This window comes from Caretta caretta, chromosome 11 (assembly GCF_965140235.1).
Source record: "Caretta caretta isolate rCarCar2 chromosome 11, rCarCar1.hap1, whole genome shotgun sequence".
In the NCBI taxonomy this organism is placed as follows: domain Eukaryota; kingdom Metazoa; phylum Chordata; order Testudines; family Cheloniidae; genus Caretta; species Caretta caretta.
The window spans coordinates 5,114,327-5,135,842 of NC_134216.1; the positions used below are offsets into that span (position 1 = coordinate 5,114,327).

The 21,516-nt window shown below is 40.2% G+C and overlaps 1 protein-coding gene across 1 annotated transcript in view; it reads left to right on the forward strand.

Moving 5' to 3' along the window:
• ERCC3 (ERCC excision repair 3, TFIIH core complex helicase subunit) overlaps window positions 1-18,108 on the forward strand; it is a 49,240-nt gene extending 31,132 nt beyond the window's left edge. The window contains exons 11-15 of the mRNA XM_048869346.2: window positions 1,927-2,023; window positions 2,218-2,335; window positions 8,201-8,319; window positions 15,848-16,000; window positions 17,526-18,108. Coding sequence (XP_048725303.1) covers window positions 1,927-2,023; window positions 2,218-2,335; window positions 8,201-8,319; window positions 15,848-16,000; window positions 17,526-17,660 — 622 coding nt within the window. The 3' untranslated portion in view covers window positions 17,661-18,108. The remainder of the gene's footprint in view (window positions 1-1,926; window positions 2,024-2,217; window positions 2,336-8,200; window positions 8,320-15,847; window positions 16,001-17,525) is intronic.
• Window positions 18,109-21,516: the final 3,408 nt, after the last annotated feature.

Sequence of the window (21,516 nt, forward strand, 5' to 3'; positions counted from 1 at the left end):
CCATTGGTTGGAGGAAGGGTTGGTTTTCAAGTTGTTGTTATTAGATGGTTTTTGTTTGTTCTGGGAGGGGAAGTGTTATAACTTGTTTGTTCATCACGATAAACCCAACTGATGGGAGTTAAGGGGAGATTAGACACCCAACAGTTTTAGGTCATCCCACTTTTTTGGTTTAACTACAGTAATATAGGCAAATGCTTGACAAGCTCTCTGTTTACAGCCTTGGGAAGCAGCACTTGATGGACGTGAAGTTCTCACAAGTTTTTAAATCTTAGTTCAATCAACAGCGGATGTTTTGTGTGTGAATTTTGTTTGGGACGAATATCACCTTCACATCCTAAAATGAAATTATAAATGAAGGCTTAAAATAGAAGCACTGGCAGACTGGTAACTACAGAGGCATTACAGGGTATCCCTAGCTGTACAACAACAGTATTGTTTAAAACACTTTGTGTCTCACTCCTATGAGCCACTTCAGCTTTGGCTAGGAAAAGACTGTTACCAAAATGTACCAAGTAGAAGAATTGGATTAGAGGAGATTTGGCAGCACAAAAACTAGAATGACGTTTTCAGTAAGAGAAGGCATTAACAGCCAATGCCCAGGGGATGTAGAAGGCCTTGGCATGCTATGAGTTGGGTTCTTGTGCTCAGATGCCATGGTGATGTGTGCAGTATGTAAACTTAAGCTAAATTTTTGGGCCTAATTAAAAAAAAATAGGGAAAAAAATTCTTAACATAAATTATGAAACTTGCTCCTCTTGGTTTTTGAAGGTGCTTGTTAACAAGCTTCCCCAAAGAATGGGGAAGAGATGGAAAAGCAGCAGCTACACATTACTGCAGGTTTCTCTTGCATTTACAGTCAGGCCCTGGCAGAGTCACAACAGACTTTAAAGTGGGAGGGAGTTGATGAAGGGGTCAAGTTATATGTGGTGTTATGGAAAACTGCTGCTAATGTAAGGTAGTTTGGAGACTATGTGGAATGAAGGAGATCCAGGGGCAATCCAGCTCTACAGGTACAAAGTCAGGGTATGTACAACATTTCCCACAAAAACTTCCTGTATTATCACTTTCCTTTCGGACGCTGTAAGGAGGTAACCTGTACAGTCTGAACTGTGCTGCAGTCATTTTGAGATTGCAGACAGAAATATGAACTTGCCGCATGTATCTTAACCTTTGAGTGTCGGCTTGCAAGGTACACTAAAGAGTCTCATAGCTTCCTCCACCATTGTAAATCCCAGGTTGTTCTGCTCTTTTCCATAGAACCCAGTGAACATTCTATCCTGGTCACAAACCACATGTCCAGGGGTTACTGGAGAGGAGGAGAAAGGTGTTGACTTCAAAATATAGACGTCATTTCCAGATAAAATGCCTAACAGCCAGCTTGAGACACTGAGAATTTAATTAAAAGGGAAACTTGGATTATTAAGGACTCTAGTGGGAAGAAGTGAGAAGGGCACAGCTGTCCATATGCTGGCTCATTGGATTTGAGCAAAAAAAAAAAAACAAAAACCCAGCCACCCACCTTTTTATTTTAACAGCTGCATTCAACCTTTCATCTAGGATTAGCAAATGTTTTCAGTCCACTGATCCGCAGTTCAGTCAGAGCACATCAAATGAAAAGCACTTACCACTGTCAGGATTTATTTCTGCAGAAAGTGGAAAGATGTCTGCCTCTGGCAGCTTGGGTTTGCCCCAGGTGGTGATTCAGTTAACATTTGGGCAGGATTACAGTAAAGAGCCAAAGGATTAAAGATGAGCAGCAAAACTTTTTTTGTTTTTAAACAAAACCCAAAACACTCCTATTTATATACTGATCTGAAATTTTAAATAGTTTTACTGCATTCCCCTCCATGGTATTCTAACACCTAAGGATAAATAGTACTGAGAAGTCTTGAGAACTGATTACTTTCAATGTTTGTTCTATCTTAGACCTTACATATATGGTCCTACTGCACAAGGAGAGAGAATGCAGATTCTACAGAACTTCAAGCACAATCCAAAAATCAACACTATCTTTATTTCCAAGGTAAGTGAAGACATTTGCTGTGATGCTGCATCAGATTGAAGGGTGCAAATTTATTTTAAAAATGCAGTAAGTTACATGTGCCAGCTTATTTTTGACATACTACTTATTGCATCACCAAAGTTGTATTTTTCATGGTCTTCATTTCTTAATGTGGGAAAATAGCTTATTGCTCAGAGGATGCTTTTGTATTGTAGGTAGGTGACACATCGTTTGATCTACCAGAAGCCAATGTTCTGATTCAGATTTCGTCCCATGGTGGGTCTCGAAGACAGGAGGCTCAAAGATTGGGACGTGTGCTGAGAGCCAAAAAAGGTAAATGAGCATGGTTTTGGGCTTTGTGTCTTGAGTCCTAGTACAAGATTAGGAATTTTTAATAATTTAGGTTGAACACTCAAATGTTGGTGTAACACAAACCATCCATATAACTAAGCAGGCAGATTGCCATAGTCGGCAGTGGCCACTGTTGACCCAAGTTTACATGTAAGATAAAAATTGAAGAGTAGTTATTAAATTCTGCTGCACTAAGGAGCCACCTCTTTTCTGTTTCTTTCATGTTCTCTACTTCTTATCCTGACTTTTTCTTTCCTTCCTTTATCTTTCTCCTTTTCATACTTCTTGGTCTTATCTCCTATCCTTTCCTGTCTGCCTGTTGGAACACTTGATCACCCCTGGTTCCTGCTTGGCTCTCTCTTCTTCTTTCTTTGTTTTGCCTTTCCTTTCCTTTAAGAACTTATTAAGGTCCATTTTCTTCAGGAAACTCCAGCAAAGTGCAGTCTTGAAACACATTTAATCAGGATTCTGGAGATTGGGTCTCATTGCAGTTCCTAATGAACAAGTGTCAGCATTACTGACACCACTGTCAAAATGAGCACAAATTGATAATCTTGTTGAAAGTATCTGCAGAGGTCAAGCATTTGTCTGTGCGTTGAGACAGAATTATCTTATCACTTGTCTAGATAGTCCCTTCAGAGCAGAGGTCAGACACTGGCAAGCTGGTGTGGGAAAGCTTGCACTAGTACTGTTCGGTGCTTTTTCTGTTCTGTAGAGGACAGGTGTGAATGGGCATGGAACCACCAAACTTCAGAAAATGGTTAACAAACAAATCCTGTGTTTTTCCCCTTGATACACTCCTCTGCCTCCCTTCCAGGTGGCATGATATGTAGAATACTGTTCTCCCTCCCCACCAACTCCTGAGTAGGACCCTCCATTTATTCATTCCTCCCTCTGGGGCAAGGGTTTTTTTTTCTACCTGTGTGGTCCTGGGTGGGATGGGATGCGGGAGTCTCAATTGCTTCTCTTCTCTCCTACTTAGACAATTTTAGGATTGACTCTTTCTTGACACATCTTGGACTTCTCACCATTTTATACTTGGTGGGAGAATGCTTTGGTGACTTGAATCTACTGCAGCACTGGGTACTGATTAGCTCCCAGTAAAGCTGAAGGCCACTGCTCCCATACCATAGCACATTCACAACTTTCAAGGCCTCCTCCGAACTCATGAATCAGATCTTGGTGCTTCAGATATCCTCCCTTCTTTGGCCACAAGATGGACCACCGACTGGTACCTTCCACCAGCATAATTTTCACATTTAAAAACTAGATAAATGTTTGCAAGACAATGAGAGTATATTTTCAAGTTGTCTTTGTAGTTGCGTAATCGTAGTACTTGAAACTGCTGTTCTCTGAGCTGTGGATTTTGAGTTGAGAAATTTCTGAGTGGCAGATCTCAAAGCCGCTCAGTGCTTAACACTTATAATCACTCTCCACCTCAAATCTAATCTGTTGAAAATCAGAATGAACATTTCTTTCAGTCCTGAAAGGTTTTTCTTTTCGAATAAATGTAAACTAAAAAACTTGTTAAGTTTTGGCTGCAGTTCTGGAATGATGGCTTCCATAATTAAGGAAGAGGAATCTAACTACTGCTTGGCCTAGATGATCACAGTATACCATTGTTGGTTCTGTGGTCCCTAAATATCCACTTCACCAACTCTGTCCTCACCGCTCACTGTGGTTCTGATGACCCATAACCAATGAAATAAGAGGAGAGACAACTAGAGCACTGATGGTGGAAGTCTCGTGAATCTGACCAGTTATGATGTGCAGACTTTAAGATCGTATGTTGTGGCTTTGCAGGAAGTAAAAACAGGTTTCTTCTCCTTCCATCACAACAGAACTGTTTGAAGTGACCAACAGCTTGGTAAAGCCTGTAACCACTGAGGTTGAGCTTGACTTATGTGAAAAATTTCATGTTTTGCAGACAAACTTGTTCTGATTTCAGAATGAGCTGTCTGCTGACGCGGATACAGAACCGTGTCCAGCAGGGGGAAATGCTGTCATCTTTGCTTGAATTACAGCTGGTGCCATTCAGGTTACAGAGGTGCTGGAATGCTTTTATCCTACAACTTTCAAGTGAAGGCCAGCTGGAGAGTACTGTGTCCATTTTTCCTTGTGTGTGTTGTTTCCCTATGTGGTGGGAAAGATGCCAGTGGGTCTTAAGCTACTGAGGCCAGAGTTCAAGAAACCAATTCTTGATACTGACATTCTGGCTAACTGTGACTGGGTATCCATCATCCATCTGGGGAAGGTCATTAAGAAGGTGGTAGTGGGGCAGTGCTCAGTTTCTTGATTGATCAGATTTCCTTGGCCTCAAGTTAGTTGAGTTACAAGTCGGGTGCCAAAACTGCACTGATTGCATTAGTTGATTATTTATTGTCAATGGATGGAGACATGCTTATTCTCAAATCTGTAAGCTACCTTTGATGGTTTGGAGCATAAGACTTTGATTCACTTGTGGACCCTCGCAGAAGTGGTTGAGCTGCTCTTAAATGGCTCTGGTATTGTTCTGGGAGAACCTAAAATGTAGCTGGAGGCAACTGTTCCTTTACTTCAAGGGTTCTTTCCTGCAAGGTACCACTGTGCCTAGATGATGGGGAGGGATAGTTCAGTGGTTTGAGCATTGGCATGCTAAACCCAGGGGTTTGAGTTCAGTCCTTGAGGGGGCCATTTAGGGATCTGGAGCAAAAAAAAATTGGGGATTGGCCCTGCTTTGAGCAGGGGGTTGGACTAGATGACCTCCTGAGGTCCCTTCCAACCCTGATATTCTATGATTCTATGAGCTTGGGGCCAACTGTAACATAATCCTGAAAAAAGGAAGAGAGAGAGAGAGAATGTTAATTGGCTGGGGGAGGCAGCCAGAAGAATTTTAGTAGAACTTGCTTGCTGCCCTCATTGAGAGAGTGCAACCATTTGTAACACCATAGTTGTCACATCCGGGACTGCTTTTGGATGCCTGGATAGTGACTGTGGTGTGCACAGTGCTGCTTTTCCCATCCTTACCATGTAAGAAGTATGACCTTATCTTCAGTGCAGACCTCGCCACAATTATCCATGCCTTTATCACCTGGAAACTAGATTGCTGTAACGCACTTGGTGTGGGTCTACGTCCGATGAAGTGAGCTGTAGCTCCCAAAAGCTTATGCTCAAATAAATTTGTTAGTCTCTAAGGTGCCACAAGTACTCCTTTTCATCTTGGGACTAGTTAGAGGCTGAAGCTAGTGCAAAATGCTAAGTCCTTTCTGGTGAATAGAATTGCACATGGGAAACATGTCAGATCAGTGCCCTGGGATCTGCAGGGCTTGCAGTAAGCTTCCAGGTGGAATTCAAGGAGCTGGTTGTACCTTGTAAGGCCCTAAATAATTTGAGACCTCCTTACTTGAGATCCCTTTCTCCCCTTGCCCAGCCACCACAATTAAGTCACTGGTGGTATTTGAACTGGAGGTGCTGGCAGGGCATTCTCTGTTAGGTCAGTGACTTGGTATCTTGCTCCTGAACACTGGACTGCAGAGTGTGGTTTCTAAACCTCTCTGGCATGCTGTAAAGCTCCCTTCCCCTCCAGCTACTGAGGAGAAATGGGCAAGTTGCATATTTAGGGGTATTCCGTTTATATCAGGTGCCCTTCAGTTCATGGTCTGGGCACCCACAGCATAGGATGGGTGCATATATTTTTATAAATTAGAAGAAATATACTACATGTATTTGTGCTGCTTTTCATTAGGGTAATCTCTATTAGATTCAGTATCTAATTTCCAAGTGGACTCCAAGTAATACACATTTTTATAAAAAGAAAAGGAGTACTTGTGGCACCTTAGAGACTAACCAATTTATTTGAGCATGAGCTTTCGTGAGCTACAGCTCACTTCATCAGATGTATACCGTGGAAACTGCAGCAGACTTTATATACACACAGAGAATATGAAACAATACCTCCTCCCACCCCACTGTCCTGCTGGTAATAGCTTATCTAAAGTGATCAACAGGTGGGCCATTTCCAGCACAAATCCAGGTTTTCTCACCCTCCACACCCCCACACAAATTCACTCTCCTGCTGGTGCTAGCCCATCCAAAGTGACAACTCTTTACATAATCAAGTCGGGCTATTTCCTGCATAGATCCAGGTTTTCTCACATCCCCCCCACCCCCATACACACACAAACTCACTCTCCTGCTGGTAATAGCTCATCTAAACTGACCACTCTCCAAGTATAAATCCAAGTTAAACCAGAACATCTGGGGGGGGGGGGGAGGGGGTAGGAAAAAACAAGAGGAAACAGGCTACCTTGCATAATGACTTAGCCACTCCCAGTCTCTATTTAAGCCTAAATTAATAGTATCCAATTTGCAAATGAATTCCAATTCAGCAGTTTCTCGCTGGAGTCTGGATTTGAAGTTTTTTTGTTTTAAGATAGCGACCTTCATGTCTGTGATTGCGTGACCAGAGAGATTGAAGTGTTCTCCGACTGGTTTATGAATGTTATAATTCTTGACATCTGATTTGTGTCCATTTATTCTTTTACGTAGAGACTGTCCAGTTTGACCAATGTACATGGCAGAGGGGCATTGCTGGCACATGATGGCATATATCACATTGGTGGATGTGCAGGTGAACGAGCCTCTGATAGTGTGGCTGATGTTATTAGGCCCTGTGATGGTGTCCCCTGAATAGATATGTGGGCACAATTGGCAACGGGCTTTGTTGCAAGGATAAGTTCCTGGGTTAGTGGTTCTGTTGTGTGGTATGTGGTTGTTGGTGAGTATTTGCTTCAGGTTGCGGGGCTGTCTGTAGGCAAGGACTGGCCTGTCAGGTAAAGTTCCCTCTAATTCACCTTCCTTTAGTTTTCCATTCCTCAATGCTCTCCTGACCGATAATCCTAGTTATTATTGTAGCATTACTCTAAATGTACATATCTAATTTTTTAAACCAAGTCCCATTGACTAAGTGCCTAGGTTGCTTTTGAAAACAGAACTTGCATTCCTCAGTGCTTAGGTGCTTTTGAAAAATGTACCTGAAGTGCCTTGTTTTGAGACAGCAGTTACCTGAAGCACTGTTTATGTTTGAAATTAGAAAGTGCAACCCTTAGTGCACACTCAGGATATGGTTCATTGTTGCCTAGATTACACAATGGGAACAGTATGGATTTGAAAATGTCTGAAATAGATATAACATTTGCACTATTATACTAGCTAGTGCGGGGGGAGAGGGCTTGGATTCTCTAATAGTTGCTTTGTGCTGTTTGAGCCATAAAATCTATTACCCATATACAACTACTGTATATAGCCTAGGTTATTCTGAATATTGAATAGCCTTACTAATTCCTAAATATTGAATAGCCTTACTAATTCCTAAATAAAGCTAAATATCTTATTGTCTCATCTGGTTTTGTGCCATGTCAGTGCAAATCTCTACATTTACATTTATAAAACTTTTCCTCTGGTATCTTGCTGCAGTACTATTTCCTGACTTGTATCTCAAGCACAACTTGAGTTGTTTTTAAGATTATCCTTCATAGCACCCTTGTGAATTTTTGTTCTTACCTTGTTTGGAATACACAACTCAACAAGCAATATTTTCCTCCAAGAGTTAGGTCTCCAATATCTCCCTTTGCCTCTTCCCATATTCTTTTCAGGCTGTCAGTAGTTCTCAGCAAGAATTTCCATGGTATATATGTGATCACTTGCTGATTGATCAGATTACCTTAATGCATGTGTGCAGTTAATCTTTAAAGTATGTTCAGAAAAGCAATTCTGTAAAAATAACTTTACACTTCTGCTCTGGATGTTTTCTTTTTATCCTTCAATTTACTCATATAGGCTAATTGTCCAATACCTCTTGTCTCCTAGGGACGGTTGCAGAGGAATACAATGCCTTCTTTTATTCCCTTGTATCCCAAGATACTCAGGAAATGGCATATTCAACCAAACGACAAAGATTTCTGGTAGACCAGGGTTACAGCTTCAAGGTAATTTTGTCCCTTCAATGTGGAACACTGATGACTAGTGCGTATAATGTCAAATTCGCGCATCTTGGAGTCTTAATGTACCTCCTGTACCTCCTGAAGATAATGAAGGGTGCAATTGGTTAATCAGTTGGTGCTTACAGGCAACTACTGTTGCTGTAATGTTACTATATTGTGGTGTCTGTACTGCTGTAGAGGACATGGTAAGGTAGCATTAATTACAGCATCTGACCATGCAAAGCATTCTGACTTTATAGCAGGCAACAACTTGGGGAATGGGACCAGAGTAAGAACACTTATCGGAAAAATTGACTGATTCCACACAAATGGGATGGCCTTAACCTGTACTTGGAAGTTTTGGAAGCCTTCCCATTTGAGAGTGTGAAGAATAGAGATTCAATTAAACTAGCTTTGTGTCCCCAGTTGGTCCAAGTCCTCATTGCTGTAGGTGATGTTGTGTATAGTGTACATCAGAGTCCAGTGAATATCTTGGTATATTTTACTTCCTCTGGTTATATCTTAAGAACAAAAGAGCAAAATTGAATTATGTAACCTGGGACATACTATCTTTCTTTCTTCCCAAACTCTATAGAGTGGAGTTAAAAACTATTATGATTAAAAATAACTAATGGCAAAGAAGTTACCGGCAGCCATGGATGCATCAGACATGATGGCTAGACATAGGGCCACTGTAGTTACTATGTAAAAGAGCATCATGCCTCTGGTATTCCTAAGGGGAGACAGAATACAGTAGACTTCTCAGTTTTGGGTACAGATTTATTAATATGACATACTGATGATGATGTGTTATATGCCGTAAAAGATTTCAGAGTCACACTATGGTCACTGGGCACTCAGCCCCAAACTGCAAGCTATTCAGATACAAAAGGCAAACTAGACAGAAGACACGCAGCTACTCTCAACAACGGCCTTCTGAGTACCCACCTAGAAAGAAGCCGAGACTCTCTCAAAAGAAGTAAATCTTTCGCAGTCGCTATTCAGACTACACTTGCTGCCAGATAGATTTGACGCAGGAGTTGAGTACCACACTGAAACTGGATGAGAGCCATCCCCAAACCCCACCTTCAGGTGCCATCTTTCTCTTTTCTACCAAGCCCAACTGGAATAACAATTGACAAATGGGTGCTGGAAGTTGTTGCCACTGAATACTAGAACCTATTTAAATCTTTCCCCTGTCCCCCAAATCCCTTCCCATCCCTCTTCAGGGATCCTTCTCATGAAAACTAACTAAAAGAAGGGAGAGGGATAGCTCAGTGGTTTGAGCATTGGCCTGCTAAACCCAGGATTCTGAGTTCAATCCTTGAGGGGGGCCATTTAGGGATCTGGGGCAAAAATTGGGGATTGGCCCTGCTTTGAGCAGGGGGTTGGACTAGATAATCTCCTGAGGTCCCTTCCAACCCTGATATTCTATGATTCTAAGTAGTTTCCCTTCTTCATCTAGGGATCCTTGAGAAGCTACCTGTGGAGTTTAAGGCAAGAGGCTTCAGATCACAAAATATCCTTATTCTGAAGACAAAAGGGTGTCTTTGTCCTATCTTAGACCTGAGCAGACTGAACGAATATCTATGCCATTTCAGGTTCAGGCTGAAAAAGATTGCGGCCATCATCCCTTCCCTTTAGCTCAAGATTGGTTTGTAGCTGTTGATCTCCAAGACGTGACTTCAATACTGTGATCCAATACAAGATGCTACTGTTCAGTCTCTCCACACACCAGTAGTCTTCACAAAATGCCTACTTGTTGCGGCAGCATAACTGAGACAAACCTTTCACATCTATCCATATTTAGACAATTGGCTGGTCAAAGGCTGGTCTCATCAAGAAGTCACCACAGCCTAGAACTATGTCCTTCACCTATGTAGACAGCATGGGGAAAGACTCCCAACCCCTCAGAGTTCATAGGAGCCCTACTTGATTCCAAGTCACCCAAAGCATACTTTCCCAAAGACACATTTCACTCTCTCTAGACAGTTATCACCAACATCAAAGTGAATTAATCAGCCACAATCAGAACTTGCCTCAGATTTAATGGCCACATGTCAGCATGCAGCTACCTGACACCACTAATCAGATTTCACCCATGTCCGTTGCAATGCTGGCTAAAGTCAGTTTATCACCCCAGAAGACATCAGATGACCACACACAAGTTGTGGTTCTAGTTTACATCCTGTTATCTGACCACCAGTTCAGTTACATCAAGAGAGTTCAGAAGGGGAGTATCCTTCTCTATACCCTCCTACAAAGACTGATAAGACATCAGTCAGGAACAGTGCACACCTGGACCACCTCCAGATACAGGGACTTTCCACTGTACATGCTTCCCACTCTGGGGATGGGGTAAGAGAACAAACACATGAGAGATGTGTATTCATGTTGCTTAATCTGCTACTTGGAAGGTCCCCAGATGCAGTGGGGATGAAAGTGGTATAAAAATCTAGATAGACTAGAATAGGGGTATGGTCCCAAAAGGACATGAATGTATACATAACTCTAGAATTATAAGCGATCTCACTAGCTTGCATAGTATTCCAACCTGTTTTAAAAAATTCCATAGTACAGATTCTCACAGGCAACACACCTGCAATGTATTATGTAAGCAAGCAAGGGAGGAACCTGCTCATCACCCCTGTGGCAGAAGGCAATCAAATTATGGACATAATGTCAACTCCATGGAATAACCCCAGTAGCTTTTCATCTCCTAGGAGCCAGCAGTGATTTCACAGGCTTCCTAAGAGGACAATCCATTACCAACCACAAATGGTCACTGAAGAGTTCCCTTCTCAGACAGATATTTCACCATTGGGGAAATCCCATTATAGGTTTGCTTGCCATCAAAAAGAAAACATACTATCCAGTCTTTTGCTCTAGAGGAGATGTAAGCCTGGGATCCTCACAAGACATCGTTTTGTCCTGTGGGATCAATATCTCACTTAGGCATTTCAACGGATCTTGCTAATACTCAGGATGATATGGAAAAATACCTGGGGTACTATATTTGCCCAAACAGTTCTGGTTAACAGAGCTCAGAATGTCTACTGAACCTCTGATAGCCCTTCCAGACTGTCTAGACACAACGCAGAACCAAGGGCAAATATTACACCCAGGCCCACCAAAAACCACTGCACCTTACAGCCTGAGTGTTGGCTGATTGAATGCCACTAGCAGAAATTTCTCACTGCAAATATGAGAAATTCTACTGCAGAGCAGAAAATTCTGACAAGGCATACTTATTCAACAAAAATTGTTTGGGCAGCCCAGCACAACCGTGACCTTTTGGAGGCCCCATACCTAAAATCCTTGATTATATTCTACATTTGAAATACTTTGAACTTTCATTCAGATCCTTTAAGGTCCACTGTGCAGTAACTTTTGGCAGGACAACACCCTCTTCCAGTCATGTTCAGTTTTTCTTACCCCACTCTATGTAGATTTTTGAAAGGGGTTACTCTATATTTACCTACCAGTTAGGGAATCCCTGCAATGTGAGATCTTAATATTGTCCTTTCAAGCCTCGTGGAGGCTTTTCCCCACCACCTTTTTGACATCAGACAGAAGGGTCAACAAATTTCAAACTCCCATGGGCAACCCTCCTTAAACAACATTCCATTGAGAGCTCATCTTACGTTTATCCCCAAAGTTGTCAGACATACCTGAGCTATCTTTGATGTAGTTAGATCATAGCTAGCTCAAGAAACAACAGTGAAGCCCTGACCACCCAGGACTCGAGGTACATGCTCAAGTGGCCACCACCCATGGTGCTGCATCTTTAATACTGCAATTCTAGTTATCTTTGATCTACCTTGGGTATGTTTACATGTTCCAATCAAACTTCTGAATTGCAACATAGACATATACTGATATATCCATTTAGGGTATTTCAGCCTGCTATCATCTGGCTGGTGTACTTTCTCCAGATGTCAAAGCTCATTCCACTAGAGCGCAGACTTGTTTTACAAACCTCTACATATGAGATAAGCCTGGCAGCCATTTGTAGAACCCCCTCTACTTTGGTTAAATATTATGCCCTCAACTTGTTGGAAAGATCAGGTGCCAAACATGGTAGGGGAATGTTATCCTGATTTAGTGGCAGCTAGGACTCCTCAGTCCCCTCTTCCAGATGGTGACTGATAAGCAGAGCCCTAGAATGGGTTCAAATACTCTGAGAAAAAACTATTATTTATCTTACAATAACTCTGGTTCTTCAGTGTTTTGCCCATGATCTGCCCTCCATCCCTGCTTTTTCAGAGTCTTTAATGGATATTAAGAATTGAGGGAGCTGTGGGACGGTTGTGGCTACTTTGCCCTTGTCCTCGGGTGAGGGAAGGGGTCATTAGGACATCCACAGTGCAGGTGTAGCCCAGTGGACACTACTATAGAAAGATTCTGACCTTGCACACATGAGGTACATGCACAACCTTGAGTGGGATCTGCGCGGATAAAACATCCAGAAGAATCATTTTTTTCATAGTCTATGGCTAGTTAAGAGGACCGCTTCAGAACAGGCCTCACAATTGAAATAATTCACCGCAGTCTTTTTATATGAAAGCCTTTTTTGTAGCATATCAAATGTGCCCAAATAGTTGCAGATTAGTGTTGATCTAATAGCGAACAGGCCTATGTGGTTATAGCCAAAAAGACTCAAAGAAATCTCTTTACTTGTATTTGAATGCTTTGGATTATGGAACTAATTAAAAAAGGCCAAAACAGAGAGATTTCCTTTTGCAAGTAATCAGTTTTAGGAGCCTTAAATTGGCATTATAACTAGGACAAGTGTGAGTGCCAAATGGTTGGTGCCAAACTTAAGGCTGGTAATGTGGGAAGAAATAAAAATTAGATTTTTGGAAACACTTGCTATTTATGGATAGTTTTATGTACCATTTATTAAATAGTTCCATGTGTTATATCTGTCTGTAGGGATAAAAATTGTGGCTTTTTTCATCTTTTTGCTATTTTGTGTGGTGCACTGGCTTTTTAAATAGAGCCCTCTTGTCATGATTCCTTGCTCAGAACCCAGTGAGTTAATTGCACTTGGCTCATGTTACATCTTATTAAAGTATATTCCCTTTGAAAAATATTGCTCTACAAAATCTAAGACTTTTATACTAAATCTTTGGTCTAGCAGGTTTTTCTGCTGTTGGTCTAAGAATCGGTGATAACTTATAAATTTGACCCATCTTGAACCAGGCCAGCTTGAAACAAGTACTGTATACTGCTGAAAAGCAAAGAGTCTCTCTTTAGTTGTACACATAATTTTGTTTTTAAATCATCACAAGGGACAGATTAATACACTTTTTCCTGTTAGAAGCTGGACACGATCTTAGCAGATGCTGTTTTTCATAGATTCACAGATTGTAAGGCTAGAAGGGACAATTGTGATCTAGTTAGCCCTGTCTAACGGAGGCCATAGGGACTTCCCTGAATTAATTTCTGTTTAGATGTTTTTCTAAAAGATACTTTATTGTTCAATCTTGATTTAAAAAAACCTCCAGTGAGGGAGAATCCACTGCAACTGTTAGTAAGTGGAGCAGTGGTTAATTACCCTCACTGTTAAAAATATGCACCTTATTTCTAGTGTGAATTTGTTTAGTTTCGATTTCTAGTCATTGGCCCTTGTTACACCCTTCTCTGCCAGATTGAAGAGCCCGTTATCAAAGTTTTGTGCCCCGTGTAAGTATTTGTCAACTGTGCGAAGAACCGATAACTGTGGAACCTCAGTAGAAACATACATCCCCTTGATAATGATTCCCCATTTCTGTTTACATTTTGAGACATGTCTGTTAGCCAGTCTTTAATCCATTTGTGTTCCATGTTGATATATCATTCCAGTTTCTTATTCAAAATGCTTTATAGAAGTCTAAATATATTACATGAACGCTATACCTTTGTAATTTCATAAATATGTATATATAATAATGTTTGACAAGATCTATTTTCCATAAACCACGGTGACTGGCATTAATTATATGTTCTAAACAGCTATATAAAGCAAAGCTTTATAAAATATGATCACAGTTTGGTGTCCTAGCTGCCTAATGGTATCAAGCATTAACCTCTTAACTGTAGAAGTTCAAGAGAACTCGGGTGTTCAGAGGATATCTAAATTGAGATGGGAGAGGAAAAAAGCCAGATGATAAATCAGTGTGACCCAATTTGAATGTCTGTCTTGCAACCTGCCATGGCTGGGAACGCTGGGAAGTTAGAAGTGCACCCAGGACTAGCGCATTTTTTTAAAAGCAGTAAACTTGGCTCAGTAATCAAAATGGGGGGGAGAGGGAGGCGGAGGGGAATGTCTATTCCTTTCTACTCTGGATTTAAACAGAGATTGTATTTGAGTCTGAGAGCCCTACTGAGGGGAGAGATGTTTCAGTGATTGTGAAAGAAACTGAATTTACAGCGACTAGTCATATATTGTAAACATTCTTTTTTCACTAAGACTAAGAAGCAGAAGCTGGGAGACTTTGGAGTTCTCTAGGAAAGAAGGACTTTGAAGTAGAGTGGAGATAGCACATTTACTATACTTGCCCAGATATCTGACTAAATAGGAGACTAAAATATGTGCTAAACTGTACTCATATCCTTGGTGGTGAAGGTAAATCAGGGTGGGATGCACATGTCAGAATTCTCATAGTGAGAGCTGGTGGATTGTGCCTCATGAAAATGTAGAATAGTGAAGAAAGCTAAAGGAATAAACAAAAGAGGGTCAGTCCATAAGAAGAAACTAATCTAAAAAGCAGTTTTCTGCCCTCTTTATTATTAACTCAAATATAATTACTAAGCTAAATGTGCTTTGCTCAATTTCCTTGTCAATGTGGTACATTAAGCATTTGGCTGAACATTCTGAAATGCCTTCATCCTCAGCTATGTGCTTTTGTTCTAGTCTCTTATCTAAATGACATTTTGCATTAGGTTCCTTTAGCACAGAATGTAACAAGGCAGGTGTGTGGTATCATTCACTTTGTATTATGTGTATTTAGACTTGGCAGAATTCAATTTTTAAACCCATATATCCATCAAAATTATTTTTTTTATTTTTAAGCTTTTTTTTCTAATTTTATCAATTTAAATTTTCCCAGTTTGTATAAAATTGGCGGGAGGGGTCAGAGAATAATTTAATGACAATAGATATTGAGAGTCAAAAATTAGAAGCTTTATAACTGTCAAAATATACACAGTAAAATTCTTAAATCAAATTCTTCATTCTGAAACGTCATTTTTCTTTCTTTGCCCATCTGTAAATTTCGATTATCATTGATGGAAATATTTCTGTCAGTTTGTATGTGCGGTGAATCGAGGTTTACCGACATTTACTAATTTAAAAATATAATCTTTCCAAGCCTACGTATATTTGTGCTAGCTGTGAAGCAAAGCTGTTGGACTGCTAATACGCTATAAATGCAGTAAGGTCCATTGGGGGGCGTAGTTGATTTTCTTGGGAATGGGGGAGATGCTAATTTAAAAAAAAACTAAACTGAACACTGAGAAAATGCATCCTCCACCACATTCTGCTTCCTAGGTGATCACAAAGCTTGCAGGAATGGAAGAAGAACAACTTTCATTTTCATCCAAAGAAGAGCAGCAGCAGCTTCTTCAGAAGGTCCTGCAAGCATCTGACCTGGATGCTGAGGAAGAGGTGGTAGCAGGAGAGTATGGCTCAAAGTCAACTCAGGTAAATGAAGAATGCTTAGCTTCTGGTAATTGTGAACTACAAATGCTACAGAACTGGACCCTTACTTCTTAGTCTTGCTTCTGCATAACCATGCCAATACGCAAAAAAGAATAGAAAAATAGAAATCTTTACTTTCAGCTCCTATAACACCTTATTTAGCAATAAGAGTAATTGCTAGCTTAGGTACTAGAGAGAAATGACAGGTTTCAGAGTAACAGCTGTGTTAGTCTGTATTTGCGAAAAGAAAAGGAGGACTTGTGGCACCTTAGAGACTAACCAATTTATTTGAGCATAAGCTTTCGTGAGCTACAGCTCACTTCATTGGATGCATACTGTGGAAAGTGTAGAAGATCTTTTTATACACACAAAGCATGAAAAAATACCTCCCCCCACCCCACTCTCTTGCTGGTAATAACTTATCTAAAGTGATCACTCTCCTTACAATGTGTATGATAATCAAGTTGGGAGAGAGAAATGAGACACTTGAACAAGTGTGACCTCTACAGTATCCTTTTATGTTTTAGGACATTGGTGGCAGATGGCAAATTTCTTTTATTGAGATCAATTTTATGAAATACACATTAAAAATATCCTAGTGCACTTAATTTATTTGTCGTGTCACACTGATTGAAAGGTTTCATGCTCCAAGACCTTACCCCCTATAGTACTTCAAATAGGGCTGACTGTTAAGGCTATTCAAGAAGATGAGTCTTTATATATGCTATTTTATTTTTACTCATAGAAAATAAAACATGATTTCCCTAAAAATAAACATGAGAAACTAAGGGCATTTCTACACAGAGAGATCTAAGAAAATTAATATGAATTAACCAAACGTGTGAATTTGTAGTGGATTAGTTAAACCACAATAGTCTGAATGAGGATGTTCATGCAGGAATTTAAAGTGGCCTTTATTTGGTTTAGTTTAATTCATTTCTGAAGTTAAATAAGCTAACCTGAATTAAAGCCACTTTAGTCTGAATGAGGGTGTTCCCACAGGCATTTAATACAGTGTTACTAATCCACTTCTAAAATTAATTTGGATTAATTTTCCTTAGCGTCCCTGCATAGACAAGCCTAAGGCTTGCTAATATATTATGAGTTAAGGGGACATCATAGGAGTGTTGCTCAGACTTCAGGCTTGACCATTAACTATGGTGGCATTGGGCTGGAACGCCCTTTGAATTCTCAATCTCTTGAGGTATCTTTTCTATAGATCCATTGCTTTTGTTATACCAGCTTTAACTAGAGGCATATTACTCCTGCAGTTAGCTGTGAGGTGCTTTGGTTGAGGAGCATCTCTGGCGCAGGAGTAGGGGTATACTTACCTACGCACTTCGGTGTACAGAATTCTTGATCATCCACTAGGTGTCCAGCGTTTTCGTATTTAATTTAAAATATATATATATATATTTATATATAAAAATTTGATCATTCAGCATTGCATCTAGCTACTCTGGCATCAGTGGGTTAAGAACATTATGTATATAGTTAAACTGAACAATTGTGATTTCTCTTACTCTAGGTGTCCCGTCGTTTTGGCACAATGAGCTCTATGTCTGGAGCAGATGACGCAGTTTATATGGAATATCACACTTCACGGAGCAAGGCATCTTCAAATAAACATGTCCATCCACTTTTCAAACGTTTCAGGAAATGATGTAATATATGGATGCATTTTGTCAAATTGTGGACCTATTTATCCTTCCATACAGCGGAATATGGAGCCTAAATACCTTGTAGACCCTTAAAGGACTCTTTAATGTGTGGCTATATAGATGCATAAATAGTTAGCAATATATGTATGCTAATGGGTGAGACTGAAAAAGTGAATGAACTATCTCTGACCACAGTGAAAGATCTTATAGAAGGACTGAACCCTGGTTATGCCTCTGTGGTGTTCCCAAGGTAATAAAACCTTTATTTTTATCAAGTGAATTTAAAGACCACTTTTTAAGCAAATGCTGCAAACGTGATCTTTTTTTGTATATCAAGTTTGTACTAATGTTTAAAATTTTATTTATCTCATAAATATTCTAGTTGAAAAAAACATAAGGAAGTCTAAAATGCTTGAAGGAAAAACTTAAATAAAACTTGAATAAAAATCATTCATTGTGCACATTTTATTATGTTTTTTACATATGGAGAATTGAGTAATTTGTACTCCTAATTTAACCTAGTTTAAATTTATAACAAACTAGCTCAACATGTCATGAAACTTCAAGAGAAAAAACCTGAAGAGGGACTTTGTCACTGGAGTAAAACTGGGAAAAACATTTAAAAGTTAATGAGCAATCCATTTAACCTGTATTTTTGGTGTTCTTACTACAGTTTTTCTGTTGTATACATCATACACTGCCATCATAAATAATCCTCTGTTTAACATTGGCATATTACCATTTTAGTTTTGCATAAAAAGGTAGTATTTTGACTTGCTACAGGGAGAGCTGAAAGCTGGGTTGCGATGGAGAGAGCCCTTTTTTAAAACATGGGTATTTTTTATTCTTGGCAATACTGGCAAAGAAGTCTTCTGAAGTGAGAGTTAATTTGATTCAGTGATGGATTTGCTTTTACCACTGTGAAAATTCCTAACAAAATAAATGTAATCATGAAACTGCTGAGATTTGTTTTAAACACAAACCCACCAAACAGCCCACTAATGATATAAGACCAAAACTTTTGATATTGCATTTATTAGCTCCTTTTCTGTGAGTAGGATTTTTGTGAACAACCTATAATGTAATGCTGCCCTTGATTCACCAGTTCAGATCTAAGGTTAGGATTAGCCTTACTATGCTGGATGAGATGTATATTCGGGGCTAAGTCTTCAGGTAGCTACAGAGCAGGGGGATCTTTTGAGGGGAAAAAAACAGAGATGGACTTATTTCCTTATGGGAAATGAACACCAAAGCTCTGTTTATGCTGGCGAATGCTGGTGTTTCCATTTTTTGGTTAATGTGCTTGGAATGCAAACTGTTATCATTCACACAAATGCTTCTGATGTTTCACAAGTATTCCCAGGATCTGTATAACTGCACCAGATCCAGACAGATGTGAGAATTGAATCCAGCCAGTTCAATTCAAATTGTTTCATTGTTAGTCCCCGCAACTTCATCTCACAATGCTCAATTCTCCCTCCCCTGTGCTGTATCTTCCTTCCATGTGGCAAGCCTGGAACCTGTCAAGGTGGTGCTTGGGTAGCTTGATTTAAGATATCTATATAGGAATAACGTGTGTAGTATCTCGGTGCTCATTCCTTTCCCCTTTGAATTCCTCAGACAATAAGCAAGGGCACAGCACTGGAACATTTGCCCATTCCTCATATCTCTTCTCTTTGTCTTGGGCCTTACACAAAGCAGTCTGTTGAACTGTTTGTTTAGGAGAACAGAATGAGGAAGTGGGATGATGTGATCATTAAGCATACAAGTTTGTCAGTGTTCCTAGTGGGACGCTTATCTCTGCCAGGTTTTAATGCTCACTTCAGAACCACTTTCTGTTTTTACAAACTTTGAAAAAGCTGTACTATGCCAAATATGGAGATGGCTGTAATTTACTAGTTAAATTAATCCTCATGATGCATCTATAGCACTGGCTAGAGCCAAACATGTGCTCTGCAGCTTTGACAATGCATGTTGGTCCTGACATCTAGCCCTCCTGCTATGGCACTATGCATGGAAACCTCTTGTTCAGACTGTGCTCGGCACAGAAATAGTACGCACGACTGCATGTGTGGTAAGAATTAAGCAAACTGCTGCCACTCATTTCAAGAGTAGAATCTAGGTCTTCAGAGCTGTACAGCTAGTGTGTATTCTACTATGCTTAGAGAGAACATTGCTACATTTTAAAATAAACAATAGGTTCCCTTGTTTAAAGTTGTGCATAACTGTATCTGGATCATAGCCTGCTAATGTTCCATAAATCTGATTATTCAAAGATTTCTAGTTTTCAAAATTCTTGTTACTAGCAGTCTGAAGAATGGCTATTCATAGGTCACTTACTGATATAGAGTAAAACCTAAAATGTCACCTTCAAGTGACTCTTCCACCTTTTAAAATGAACACTTCAAAGTATCCCCATGCAGTTTCTAGTGTAATTTCTTTCATCCTTTAAAGACCGCTTTTATTGTGTAACCAACTTTTTCTGGTCCATAGGGTAATTACCAAAGGCTGGTTTGACTGTACTGTACCTGGTTTATTGATACAGACGTTCAGCTGACCTGCATGATGAACAGCTCACTGGAAGAAGTGAAAAATGATCTCTGCTATAGTTGGAGATAATCTGCCTCATTTTTTCCTGTTTTCCCTGCCATGCAGCCAAATGCTCAGTTCATTTTTGAAGAATGGAATGGAACACAGCAGAATTGCTTCAGCTCTGGCCCATCCCATAAAGTGCAGAATACCCTTAATTCACATGTCAATGGCGTACTCAACTCAGATACTAAGGTGATAGATGCCAGTATAAGAATCCGGGTGGATAGATGTGTAGGGGCAATGTGGTGGGAAGGTTGCTTTGATGCCCAAGTCTCTTTTCAGGAATTTGGTTGCAGTGTTTACTAATTCTCCCAAGGCTCTTAATTGAATAATTTTCTGTGAACAATTTTTGGAATTTAGCAGGGCCCCAAGTTTCCGAAGGTGAGCGATGGTGTGATAGCTTCCTGTTATGTGATGGGGGGGAAGTACGAATCTCTGCCTGGAGAAGGAAGTGATCTATACAGGATAGTTCTTGCACTGCTAATATCTCTATCCAGTCCTGGGTGCGTCCCCGTGTGGATGGGTGTGTCCATATCTTGTGTGAAAACAAAAGTGAAAAGGGCAGGAGGTTTTATGTTGTGATCTGCGTTGACGTTGGAGTCTCTCAAGATGATGATGTCTTGAACTCTAAACTCTTCTGAACTCCATTACCACAATCAGATAGTGCTCAATCATAATTAGAGACTCTCTCTTACAGGAAGCCTTTGGTGTCCAAAGGTCTGTAAAGTAGAAGGATGTCAGTTTTCTTCCTCCTTGGTTACTTCAGTCCTATTAATGGGAGATAGCAGCCATTTTGAATCTTCATGGAATTCTCTGTAGAAAAATAATTTTTCAGCCTCTGCTGAAGAAACTTTCAGCTCTTCAAGTACTTGTCCATATGTACGTACGTGTGTCTGTGTGTGTGTGTAGTCCTTCCAATCTATGCGCACATATACCCTATGAGCTTGAGATTGCATTCTTTTGGTCAGCAGTGTCCGTTGGGTCTGTGCAGACATGCCCTGAGTGCCCTCATGCTCCATCCCAAGGGCATAAATGGTGGTGCGGGACCAACCGCCCCATAGTTCTTTCTCCTCACCTTTGGGTTTTAGACAGAGCTCCAAGTGTCCATGCTACACTCTCACTTGATACACTAATTTCTAGTTTAGTTATTTAGATTGAGTAGTTGCCCATTGGTACTCCCCTTTTTGATGATCTTTAGTTAAATTTTGGAAGAAAAATTCTTTCCTTCCCTTTGTATATATTCTTGACCAGAACCTTCCCAGTACC